A 13,601-nucleotide genomic window follows, 5' to 3' on the forward strand; every position below is an offset into this window, starting at 1 on the left:
GTGGCGTATTTATTTTCTCTACAATACCTCTTTAATGAGTGTCGTCCTGTTTTTTTTGGACATTACTTATTTTCTTGAATACTCACTTTGAGGCTTCCACCTGTAAAGGTTGTTTTGTGTTGTTTATTTTTCCCCTTCTCCTAAAACGTCTGCGTAAGCAGTTAGTGGTTATCCGTTTTACGTATAACTTTAAGAATCCCTATTATCTGCTCATGACCCACACACACACCCACAGCCCTCACATTTTGGTTAATCCTGTGTCCTGTGTTGCAGCTGATTGCTGCTAATTGGACACCTGCCTGGCAGGGCTCAAAGGCCCCTCCCCCACCCACACATGCACTGACTCTGTTACTGGAAGACACTGTTGGAACAGTGTCTCCCTCCCTTCCACCACATTGATCTTTAGTTTGCGCTGGATATCATAATAAGTATAGTCTTTTGGTTTAAACATAGACTGTTGGTGTCTGTGTCCCCTTATGTTGCTTCCCTCTGAGCCAGGGTCGTAACAATACACATGTAGAGGGGTACAGATATAGTGGTATACATACACATGTAGAGGGGTACAGATATAGTGGTATATATACACATGTAGAGGGGTACAGATATAGTGGTATACATACACATGTAGAGGTGTAGATATAGTGATATATATACACGTGTAGAGGGGTACAGATATAGTGGTATATATACACGTGTAGAGGGGTACAGATATAGTGGTATATATACATTTATACAACGGCATGCAAATTTCTCGATTCTGATTGGCCATTTACACGTCTTTATTGGCAACAATCCACGGTCCTGGGCTCAGGACCCGCCCACAACCGAATCACATAATCACTCCGCCGGCTCACTCCGGGAGAATGTTGATAGCGCCAGAATGTTGATAGCGCCATAAGCCCATAACGACTAAATATGAAGCGATTCTGTCAAGGGGAATGTGTTAGTCCTTTAAACAATGTTGGATGATGTAATTGATGGGTCTTGAGTCAATCTAGAACAAAAGAAAAATCGCGGATTGATTGATAGATTAATTGATTGATTTAAATTTCTACTTCCTTCCCACTGACTGCAGCGTTCACTCTCACACTGTCCGACGCTGGCGTACCCACAAACACACACACACACACACACACACACACACACACACACACACACACTCCTGTCTGCAACAGCGGGGGAGTCAGAGAGAGAAGCAGCGCTGTTTTAAGTGAGCATGGTCTATTGAATTGATTGATTGGTTGATTGCTAATTTTATTACTGTACCCCTGGTTTCCAACTGGTTAAGTTTAGGCTAAAAGAAATAAATAAAAAAATAGGGCGAAGAAAACGTTTTTTTTCCTATAGGGCAAAGAAAACCTTTTAATTTGTTTTACCTACTTTATATAGAAGCATCTAAGAATGAAGTTCTATGGAAAGTAGGTCTGCATTCCCTTAACAATTGTGTGTATTGAGCCGTACTGTATTGTACCCATTCTGCATCTGGTAATAAAATTTTCAATCAATCATTCCAATAATACACAGTTGGATGTGTTAGTTGGTTGGATGCACTTCAAGCTGCTTCCACATGAGGCAACTTCTCTCAATCATTCCAATAATACACAGTTGGATGTGTTAGTTTGGTTGGATGCACTTCAAGCTGCTTCCACATGGAGGCAACTTGTCTTTTTTGTAGTTGTGGGAACTACTTTTTCTGGCGGATGGTTTTTTCAATAAATCTTCGATTAATGTGTGTTTATTGTATAGAAATAAGGTTGGATGAATCTGGCAGTTGTATAAAAGCTTTACACCACGTGCAGTCGTGATTTGTGACCAATAAACCATGCCTAGGGGGGTCTAACGACCCTCGGCTGCGCCTCGGGCCTAACGACCACCCCTAGGCATGGTTTATTGGTCACAAACCACTCCTGCGCGTGATGTAATGCTTAAGTGTAGAGGGGTACAGATATAGTGGTATACATACACATGTAGAGGGGTACAGATATAGTGGTATACATACACATGTAGAGGGGTACAGATATAGTGGTATACATACACGTGTAGAGAGTTATTCTGCCCTACACAGGCAAACTGTTTGTCATACACAGAGGTTTTACTTGTGTTTCCAGTTTGTTTGTTTAGCCCTGAATGACAGGTCCATGTATCAAAGGGCTTCACAGGCCCACATTACAACAGAACAATGGGACACTGTAATGGAACTACAACTCCCTGGCCTCAACCCTATACCCCCTTTAAATATTTTTAAATATATTCATATCTAGCGGTTGATGTCCCTGCTGACATTGAGGTAAGCGTGATGGAAGGGAGGAGGTGTCAATTAAAATGATTGACAATGACACAGAATAAATCTTTTACCATCAGAGAGATCAAGCATCACATCACATGTCAGAAAGGCAGGGAATCAAGGTCCTATTTTCTTGATCCTCCAATCGCAATCGTTGCTTCCCTCAGACACAGTTGTGATTGAAGGATCAAGAAGGCGAGGCTTGAGATTGGTAAATTTCTTATTACAGCAGCGATACAATGCTACACTACGCACGTGTCTGAGCACTGTAGAACTCAAACAATTAAATGTAAAGTCTTTCTCTGATATTCCATGATATTATGTGATATGCCATGTATGCTATAAGCTCTAATTGACAACATGAATCTACCTGGTTTTTAGTCATACCTGGGCTGCGCACTCGCCTGACTGCAGCGGTTCACGCTAATGGAGACAAATTCAACTACAGGAGAGTGATCCTGGAGAAGATGATTGGTTTGTGATGTTGAGCCCCTCATCGCCACATGACCTCGAGGGCTCTGGACGTGGTCACGGTGACCCCGATTAAAGGCATCTTCAGGTTATGAAAACGCTGCCCTGTGGGCGGCTAAGTGGCGCAGTGGGCAAGGCGCTCGCCACTAACGCAGGAGATGCTGGGTTCGAGCCCAGCTCTCGGCGTTGCTTCCGGCTTGGCTGGTCGTTCATACTAATACAATTGGCAGTATTAGGGGGTGGGAAAGCCGGTGGGTGGGGATCGGACGTTGTGGACAGCGACTCCTACAGGTCGGTTGGTGCGCCTGTACAGCAGAATCAGGAAGCAACGAGGGCAGCGTGAGCCTCCCACGCGTTACTCCTCGCCGCTGAGAGATCGCGCTGTACAGGTGAAAAGATGCGACAGCTGCCTCCTCGTGTACCGGAGGGGACACGTGATGCAAGGCTTGGTCCACATTGCAGCCGACCAGTGGGAGGCATGGTCTAACAAAGTTCGAGACAGGGGAGGGTAGAATTGGATAATACGAAATTGGGATGGGAGAAAAATAGAAAATGGGGAGAAAAAGTAGATAAAAAAAAATAAACGCTGCCCTGTAACAGTGCTGGCGTCTATTGACTTTCAGTTCAGTCGCTGGGGAAGTAGATATTCAGTTCAGTCGCTGGGGAAGTAGATACTGTATTCAGTTCAGTCGCTGGGGAAGTAGATATTCAGTTCAGTCGCTGGGGAAGTAGATACTGTATTCAGTTCAGTCGCTGGGGAAGTAGATATTCAGTTCAGTCGCTGGGGAAGTAGATATTCAGTTCAGTCGCTGGGGAAGTAGATATTCAGTTCAGTCGCTGGGGAAGTAGATATTCTGTTCAGTCGCTGGGGAAGTAGATATTCAGTTCAGTAGCTGAGGAAGTAGATCTTCCTCAAAATGCCTTGAGAAGGTTGTCCTGTCCTATTAGCAAATAACTGAGATCAAATTATCATTAGCGAATAAACTGCAACTTCTGATTACATTTTGATGTAGATTGAATTGAAAGTAACTCTAACTCAATTATGTAAAGAAGCTCACTTACGCTACGCTTACTATACCTGCAGGGTTTGATGACGCTTTGTATTCTGTGTTCCGTCGTTTATTAGTAACTGTCACTGTCAGTTTTTTATTTACTTCACGGCTGCCCGCGTTGACACATATTTGGACTCGGATGGGCCGAGGCGGTGATTTGTCGTCGCAGCAGATCATCTACACTGATCGAATGAGTCTCTCTCTGACAGCACCTGGCACGTTGAGGTGTCGTTCCCAGACAGACGGATAATATTTGTCACAGGCCGCTCGCTAAGCTTGGCTGAGCTGTCAGTCTCTCATCTGAATGATGTATTGTCCAATCAGCTGTCCGTGCCCCGGCACCACTCGCCAAGCGATCCCCGCAGATGGCGGTGTATGGAAGAGGGTGCAGCTGAGGCCAAAAGAAGGAGACTTGTTGACGACCTGCCAGAAAGTGAAATTGGTTTATATTGTTGGGACTGTGTCTTGCCGACACCTCCAGGTACAACTGGATCCCTTCGGAATGACACAGCCGAACCCACGCAAGACGACAGCGCATTGCTCTGCTCAGTGTATGTGACATTATTACCCTGTTTGTTCACTTTTCACACCTATTTAGTTTCTCAGCTTTTCAGAGATGGCAACTTTCCTGCTAGGAGTAGGTCTATTAAACAGAAGCATTGCATGAAACTCCAAATATTGCCCTGTAGGCACTGTAGTGTTTTTATGATGAGAGATGAAGCTATAAACGAGTTCTTTATGGAGTGAAACCGCTCGACTCTCCCAACCCCATTCTTCTGCTCTGACATTCTCCTGAGGATTCCTCTCTCTCCCTTGAAACAAACTCTCCCCTCTCCCCACCTCTCAGCTCCTATGACAAACACAGAGCCGGGTAACGTTAGGGTGACGTCGTCCCAGAGTAAACGGAGTGCCTCAGCAGAGCGAGGAGGGGAAGTGATGAACGGAGCGCAGACCCCGTGGAGGACGTCCTGCCGCTGACCCCCGAGGGAGCTGAGGACGCGGGACCAAGAGCATGTCCAGGGAGGAGAGGGCTGAGCAGGCGGGAGGAGAGGGCTGAGCAGGAGGGAGGAGAGGGCTGAGCAGGCGGGAGGAGAGGGCTGAGCAGGAGGGAGGAGAGGGCTGAGCAGGAGGGAGGAGAGGGCTGAGCAGGAGGGAGGAGAGGGCAGAGCAGGAGGGAGGAGAGGGCTGAGCAGGCGGGAGGAGAGGGCTGAGCAGGCGGGAGGAGAGGGCTGAGCAGGAGGGAGGAGAGGGCTGAGCAGGAGGGAGGAGAGGGCTGAGCAGGAGGGAGGAGAGGGCTGAGCAGGAGGGAGGAGAGGGCTGAGCAGGCGGGAGGAGAGGGCTGAGCAGGAGGGAGGAGAGGGCTGAGCAGGAGGGAGGAGAGGGCTGAGCAGGAGGGAGGAGAGGGCTGAGCAGGCGGGAGGAGAGGGCTGAGCAGGCGGGAGGAGAGGGCTGAGCAGGAGGGAGGAGAGGGCTGAGCAGGAGGGAGGAGAGGGCTGAGCAGGCGGGAGGAGAGGGCTGAGCAGGAGGGAGGAGAGGGCTGAGCAGGAGGGAGGAGAGGGCTGAGCAGGCGGGAGGAGAGGGCTGAGCAGGAGGGAGGAGAGGGCTGAGCAGGAGGGAGGAGAGGGCTGAGCAGGAGGGAGGAGAGGGCTGAGCAGGCGGGAGGAGAGGGCTGAGCAGGAGGGAGGAGAGGGCTGAGCAGGAGGGAGGAGAGGGCTGAGCAGGCGGGAGGAGAGGGCTGATCAGGCGGGACTCGACGACCCAGAGGTCCTAATGCAGCAGGAGCTCCACTGGTCCCCACGGCGGGTAGAGCTAGAGGGCCACAGGGCTGGGCTGTGGGCCATCACCTTGGGCCACCAGGAGGAGACAGCTTCAGCCCTACAGCCACAGGGAGTAAGACTGCTGGTTTGTTTTGCTGGATCGAGCCCCGACTTCTCATCCCACTCAGACCCAGCCTCGCCCCCCGGGTATCAGGCAGAGCTGACGCTCACTGACAAAAAGAAGAGCATTGAAAAGGAACACTTCTGCTTATTGACCCAGGAACTGACCGTGACATTTTCTTAGATGTCAACCAGATTTTGCAACATATTATTTAGTGCCCTCTTCACTGAAAATATTGTGTCGTGTGTATTTGGGTATAGCTTGTCTTCTGTACTAAATAAAAATCGATATTTCTTGCTGTGGAAGAGAATCAATCTTGCCACACACGTTCTTGTGCCTTTTCCAATAAAGGGCAGTGTGAGATCGATGCTTTAAATAACTCAATGCTACTGCGTGTGGAGAATAATGATGCTAACTTTCACAAGTCAAAAACTTTTTCCATGCTGTAGCCAAAGTCACACCTCAACTGGTCATTCTGAGGTCCTGTCGAGATATCTCTTCATGCAATGAATCCATACATTTGCACATAATAGGAAAACTATTTTGTGGCCCGGGTGGAGCATTAGTAAGCTCACACTGCTAACCGCATTACTGCACGATGGAGATATTTCTCTGATCCACTCTCACTTCCTTTAGTGGCAGAAAAGGATGATTGGTTTGATTTGCTGCATGGTTCTCCAACTCCACCAGAGCCTGTCCCAGTGTCCCATCTTCCACAGCAGGTAACCACTGCAGACTGCTGGACCAACTGACACGCAAGAAGGGATCTCGGTGTGTGTACTGTATGTGTGTGTTAGGGGTACCGTACTTTTGTAGGGTAATTTGCGATAATATCGTCATAACGCCGTATGTGAAATGCCATATGACGTTATGACCAGGAGCAGGTGAATCATGTCTTTGCGTGATTCTGTTGAATAACATTTCACCATAAGTAATGACTGTGATACGACTCATTCTGCCCCCAAAATATTCTCTCTTAACTTCTGGTCATTTTCTCTCTTCCTCCTCCTGCTCCTCCTCCTCCTCCTCCTCTCCCGTCACCCTTGCAGTTATGGCGTCCACTCCGGACAAGAACTCCCGTCCGGTCAGCGCGCCCATCATGTCGCCCGTGTCCCCGGGGGAGGCCGCCCCGTCGCCCATGGTCTCCGCCCTGCCACGCGCCGAGCGCCACGAGACGTCCACGCCCAAGGGCCGGCAGTCGCGCTCGGCAGAGAAGAAGGCAGAGGTGAGGGTGGAGAGCCGGCCGGCTGAGGCCACCAAGACACATAGCCCCAGGCCTGAGTCCACTCCGGACATGAAGGTATTGCCCTATATTGTGTATATTGTATATTTCCACATAACAAGCATATTATTAGATGCGTTTTCTAGGTACAAAATGGATCCTAATCTCTTTGTTTTCATCCTAATCTCAATGTTGTCTCAATGTATTCCTACTGAAAGCACAATATATTTTTTCCCTGGGTGTTTGGATCACTGTTTATCACTGAATGTCACCACTCAATTTATTATGAAAGACAGCAGGATGCTTTAGGACACTTAGCGCGGGCTGTGTCTTAAAGTGTATACCGCTCCTGTCTGTGAAATGAAAACATAATCTTCTCTAAAACATTCATGAAGGAGAGCAGACTTACTTTCACACTGACCCACACAGTGGGTTTTGAGACGTGAGGTCATGGATTTGCCTCATTCCATAAAGGACTCTGTGAATATCCACTTGGAAAAAAGGTGGATATTTCCCACATATTAACACTTTCAATGCCGGAGCTCGGTGCACGATTTAGTGCTTCCTTGCCACCACCCACTTCAATGATAGAGCTCTCATATTTACAAACGCATAAACTATGTCTTACATTATGGCTATGTGTCTAATCTGGCCGTCGCTTATCAATGACTTGTTTGCAGTCAACATTGTCGAAACAGATTGTTTTTTAATCGGTTCATTTCCGTTTTATACCATTTTGAAAAACGCTAGTTTTTTTTTAAGTTTCAGGAAAATATAAAGATTCTGTGATAATCGCCCTTTACTGGAATATTCTGGAATACAAGTTTTTCGGCCTATTTATGAATCGTTTTCAAATAAACGCTAGATTATCGATATGTGTACTTATGCACGCTAGAGAAGCGAGCTGAAAAATCGAATCTATTATTTCCTGATCGCACACACACACACACACATGCACACACACACATAGGGCACACGCTGATATCTCTGTGAAAAAAGCTCTGATTATCCTAAGACTGGTAAAATAGATTCCTTACCTCAGATCAGATGTTCTCCAAAAAGATTATTCCAATTTCTGATCGCCATTCCAAATATCGATCGCGTTTATTGATCCAATGCTGGGTACTGGAAATATGTATTCCACGCTGTTTTGGGGCTCGGCAATGACTTGGATCCTCTCGGGTGACTTGTCTGAGAAGTAAAATGAGGAAGCTGGATTCCCCCCCCCCCCCCCCATGTGTTTTCATGCAATCCATTCCAAAGGGGTGCAGTACCACAGGGAGACGATAGGGGGCGGTATTTTCCCAATGGAGCTCAGAGAGAGTTTGCAGCACTAACGTGAGACTAGATTGATGAAATATGAATTCAAATCACTAATAAAAAAACAAACGATCTATCGTCGTTGGCAATGAACGGTCGGCATGAACAAACGGGATATCTCGTCGTTGGCATTGAAAGTGTTAATAACAAACATTTTAGTTTACAACGTTTTCAAATGCCAGCAACATTTACACACCAGCAACTGCACTATTTAAGTACGTTTATTATTTTAGTCACAGCTCTGTTAAGGAATTGTCCAGTGCATATAGTCTTATAGACAGGCTAGTGTCTGAATTGTCCAGTGCATATAGTCTTATAGACAGGCTAGTGTCTGAATTGTCCAGTGCATATAGTCTTATAGACAGGCTAGTGTCTGAATTGTCCAATGCAGACATCTTAACACATTCAGCGCCAATCACGACTATAGTCGGGTTATCTCGCCAGCGGTTGAGCGCCAGAACCCGACTATACTCGGGTTTTCATCGGTTTTTCTCGTTTTTTCTTTTATTCGCTTTTAATATTCTATACAGTCTCACAGACCTTGTGTATCATTGGGACTCATTCTGAGACCTTGAGATTGCAATGCCGGCCGAATCCTGCTAGGTGGCAGTATCGCCTACCCTTTGAAACCTTATTTCACACTGTGTGTTACATTTTATATGGTCCGGGCGGAGAAATGGGACCCGGGCAAGTGAAAGGCTTCATTCGAGCCACTTGGAAGTTGGAACGCGTCCAGCACACTTGATGCATAGTTTATCCCATTTCATGTCAGGGACCCAATGGACATCAATACTGGAAATCGTGATCAGACAATTGGAATATTCATTTTGTAATACCTCCTAGCAAAGGTAAGGACTATATGACATCAATCCTACTTTGATCCTACAATGATTTCATATCGATCGCAACGATCATATGTCACATACTCCAAAATAGTTTGTTTAACCTTTATTTACCCAGGGTAGGTTCGCTGCGCACAGATGCTCTTTTTCAGCTACGCCCTGCTTCACATTCACACAGTTCCATTCATACCTGGGAGCTGCCCAGTACAACCACAGTCTGACACCATTGGCCACTGAGCAACTCCACTGGAGCAGTTGGGGGTTAAGTGCCTTGCTCAAGGGCACTTCAGCGGCAGATTTTTCCTGCCGGTCCCGGGGATCGAACCGGCGACCTTCCGGTCACAAACCCACTTCTCTAACCATTAGGCCACCGCTGCCCCAAATCGTGTCCAGGCGAGCAACACGAACGACTTTCGCAAAATGCACATAGCACTCCATAACTCAGCTTCCAGGAATGAGCCCGGATCACTCTGAAACTATACAATATCACCACGGGATAACACACGAACGTATACATGAAAAAGTTTACTCTTTTTTACATGTTGGACGAGCGATAGTGACTGTCAAATGAGCCATAGTATTGTCTCCATAGCTATAATATAGAAGATATAGCTCTGCAAACATCGTGAAGCACTGTGAAAATTACCATCTTTTAAAGCGTGGCCCACGGCAGCGCAGATGGGGATATAGCGTGGCGCTGAAAGTGTTAATAATGGGGATTAACGAGACTAACAATGAAGACCTGACCCCTATCTCTAAGAATCTGTCATATATACATACATACACATTTCATAGTTTTTCTTTTATATCTGAAGTCACTGGTAAATTGCTGGCATCACAGAATGGTTAATTTGGTAAAAAGGACAATGTTGTGATGCCTTTTTTGGACCAGCTTGTACGCATGCGCCACCTGTCTGGGCTATATCTGTGCTACTACAGACACCGTTTTAGACAGGCTAGTGTCTGAGCTGTATCTGTGCTACTACAGACAGTGTCCAGGAGGGAGCGAAGGCACTCCCCCACCGTCACCTCCACCAATGGGGAGAGAGAGAAAAAGAGCCAGGTCTGTGTTGACGGCTTGAAGCGTGACGCATGATGATCATGATGCATGATGAATCACCACTGTGTTTCCCCTGCTGCTTATAGAGAGGAATCCACCCTAAAATAGAATTCACGTGTTTTTCCTATGGCATTGACCATATTCACACGGTGGCCATTTTGCTCTTATGTCATGCTCAGGATGGAATTCCTAAGCATGATTGGCCGTCATGTGAATATGGTCAATTGTACAGCTCAGTTTCAAATTTAAAGATGGAACAGAGGTGCATTCAACAACATTGTTTGCTGCTAGTGTTTGCAGTTTTAATAGTCATCACAGCCATATGGTACTCCAGTAGCTGTGATGTCATTGTCCTTTGCCAAGCACTACCTCTCATACCTCTTAATACATAAACAACTTTTCCACAAACATTCACAAACGTATGTGACCATTTGCAAACACAATACCTCGTTGAACGCACCTCGGGTCTCTTCTTAACCTGAATACCAGAGAAGACGAGACAAATCCTGGAGCTGCTCCATAGACAGTGAATAGCAGAACAAATCCTTGGACACTACGACAGTATAGTGGGATATGGGTACAATTTCTGATTCTTAGCCGTAAGCCTTACATTTAGATTGAACTGATTTAGATGTAATGGCAGAAAAGAAAAATGATAATTCAATGTCAATGGACCGACTCCACAAAGTGTCACTTGATGACATCACACATTCTTGATGCTCTGATTTCCATCTTGTCTATTATTATGGATATTGACTTATGGATATTGTAAATTCAATATTTTTATGGTAGATTTTCCCTTTAGAAGGCAGGATGTGTTATCTACTGTACAACTCTGCCTAGAAGAAGGTCACCAGTATTGGTTTAATAGAGACTTTTAGTTTCCCATAATCCAACTAAAACTGAAGAAATCCTTGAGGAACACTGGGTCACTACTTAGGGTTCCTACACAGGTCTGCAATGTCAAAGTAATTGCATAATCTCCAGTTCTGGAGAGTTTGGGAATCGCATAAAGAATATCTGTAAAAGTGTAAAAAATATAAAAAATAATAATAAAAAAAAAAGTGTAGTACACTCCAGTACTGACTACATACTGCTACAGTTTTGTTAAATCACAGTATACGTATATTTGACTCTATAAGAGTACATTTAACACAAACCCAGTGGGTTTCAAATGTGCTTGTATGGAGTCAAATATACACCTTTTTGCTGTGAGAAAAATCGATGGGCTATAGAATGATATAGTTAAATTTATTTATCATATTGCCCAATCACTGTCATCATACTCGACACCAACAAAAACGTTCTTCAAGAAATTATGTTCTGGGAAAAAGTCTGGAATTTCCTAATAAAAATGTATACATTTACAATAATACAGGTTATACTGTACTTGTCATATTACTGCTTGTAATTGCCTTTAAGTTGGGATGCACCGATACTGTTTATTTCTTTTAAAAACCTGATTCTGAGTATTAGAATAGTATTAGCATTAGTTTGGCGTCATTGGACAAAAATGGATTGAGACGGAACAGAATCCATTGTTTCGTCAAAAATGCCGAGAATCCAATTGGCCTATCTCAAGCCCCACCCTCTTTCCTGGTCCTCCAACTGATTTGATTTGAAATCTTTATTTCGAACATGTAAATACAAACAATATAAAACAAAAACAAATGTTCAAAAAGGAGTAGGAAGAAGTATACACTTATTTAATCCTACCACTTTTCCACTATTCAAAATTAATGTAATTCCTTACTAATTTAAAACCTTACAAAACAAATATATATATATATATATATATATGTATGCAAAACTAAATATGTAAAACATGAAAGAAATTAAAACACCTGTGAATGTCAAATCCCTTCCTCATCCCTGTACCTCGTGAAAATTGTTTAAGTAAGTTTAAGTTGCTTCCCTCCGGCCAAATGGCTTTGCTTCGATTTCTCACATATAACACGTGGGTATCACGGTATCAGATTTTAGAGGCGGAAAAAGATATTCTCCCAACATCCTGTCTTAACCCCCTGGTATCAACCTGATATCGGCCTGACATGTGATAGCGGTATCAGGGGCATCCCTACCTTTTTATATATTGATTTTAAGATATGGGGTTTGGTGTTGAGTTAATAGAAAGGTGACAAGGGGAACTAACTCTCTCTTTCCTCCCGCGGGGGAGCAGCACTCCTCGCCCAGAGACAGAACCAACGCAGAGCTGGTTCGCATGAGGAAGGTTAGGAAGGCTGTGCAGCATGAGGACTGACTCCATCATCATCCTCGCATCACTCAGTGGATTTATTTTTATTTTTAACTTTTGTGTTTCTTGACAGTGTTACTACAAGCAACCTGCTCTGTTTGCTCATTCTGTATGTTTGTTTCCTGGCTGTGTGTCTTTCCTCTCCCTGGTAATCCTTGTATATCTCAGTCGTGACTATACAAGTATATGCTATATGGACTTCCCCCTTTCTCAGCGATAAATTTATGTGTTCACAATTAAATGTTTCTTTGGACAGTTGCCACTGTCCAAAGGTCATTCACGAGTACTCTTTTTATGTCTTTTGAAAATAATTGAAAGTGGCAAACCTTATTCTCAACGCCATAACTTTATAACGATTTGTGCTCTTTCAGAGGAAAGGTCACGGATTTACTGTGGCTGAGAAAACACTCTAGCTTGGCATCAAAGAAGAGAGTTGGGGGAGGGGGGGGGGGTGATGTTCCCTAACAGGGGACATTGTCAGTTGTCCTCTTTTAAAGAACAAACCCACATCTGTGTTTTCCACTTTTTGGTCAGGGAAACCCTAATTTCTCAGCAATTCAGTAAAAAAAAAAAACAACACAAAAATGTTACGTTAGTGTCCGGTGGAAGCAGTGATGCCTGATGCTCAACCTACTGTACAGTACATTGCATCACAGCACCCAGGCTCTGCATGTAACAACGACACGTGGTGTACATTGTTCCCTCTCTCACCACACCTGAGTCTCGCTATCTGTTCAGGCATCATATAAAAACTGAACTGAAAGGCTTTTTCTTTTTTGTTCAGTTCAACCGCTCAACTCTCCCTCCCTAGGTCAGGGAGATATCCGCACCTCATGCTCGGTTTTGTTGCAAACACCCTCCCGCCCCCCCACATGGCTACTTTTCATTTGCTTTGGTTTTAGTTTGTATTCCATTGCCACTTCTCCCATGGTCGGTAACACACAATGGATGCAAGTAAAAAACAGTAAAAAATATATATACATGAGAATTGATTTTGTATTATATTCTGAGACCAACCAATTGTTCCCTTTCTCTCCCCCCCCCCCCTCCGTTTTCCACAGAAAAGAGCTAAGAAACTTGAGGGTGAAACTATTTATATCAGACATAGCAATTTAATGTTGGAGGTTTGTATCAAAGTCTGGAAACGTACCCCCTTGCTTTTCTGACCCGTTTACCGCCTGCATGTCCCGCCTGTCTGCATGGGAGCCCTTTGCCTTC

General features: G+C 45.0%; 1 protein-coding gene across 1 annotated transcript in view; it reads left to right on the top strand.

The window, feature by feature from the left end:
* epb41a (erythrocyte membrane protein band 4.1a) overlaps positions 1-13,601 on the top strand; it is a gene marked incomplete at its 5' end in the record, with an annotated part of 94,820 nt that overhangs the window by 40,780 nt on the left and 40,439 nt on the right. Inside the window, 4 exons of the mRNA XM_084312940.1 lie at positions 6,735-6,985; positions 10,058-10,132; positions 12,309-12,359; positions 13,445-13,507. Coding sequence (XP_084169066.1) covers positions 6,735-6,985; positions 10,058-10,132; positions 12,309-12,359; positions 13,445-13,507 — 440 coding nt within the window. The remainder of the gene's footprint in view (positions 1-6,734; positions 6,986-10,057; positions 10,133-12,308; positions 12,360-13,444; positions 13,508-13,601) is intronic.

Source organism: Notolepis coatsorum (assembly GCF_963971535.1).
Source record: "Notolepis coatsorum genome assembly, chromosome: 4".
Classification (NCBI taxonomy): Eukaryota; Metazoa; Chordata; class Actinopteri; order Aulopiformes; family Paralepididae; genus Notolepis; species Notolepis coatsorum.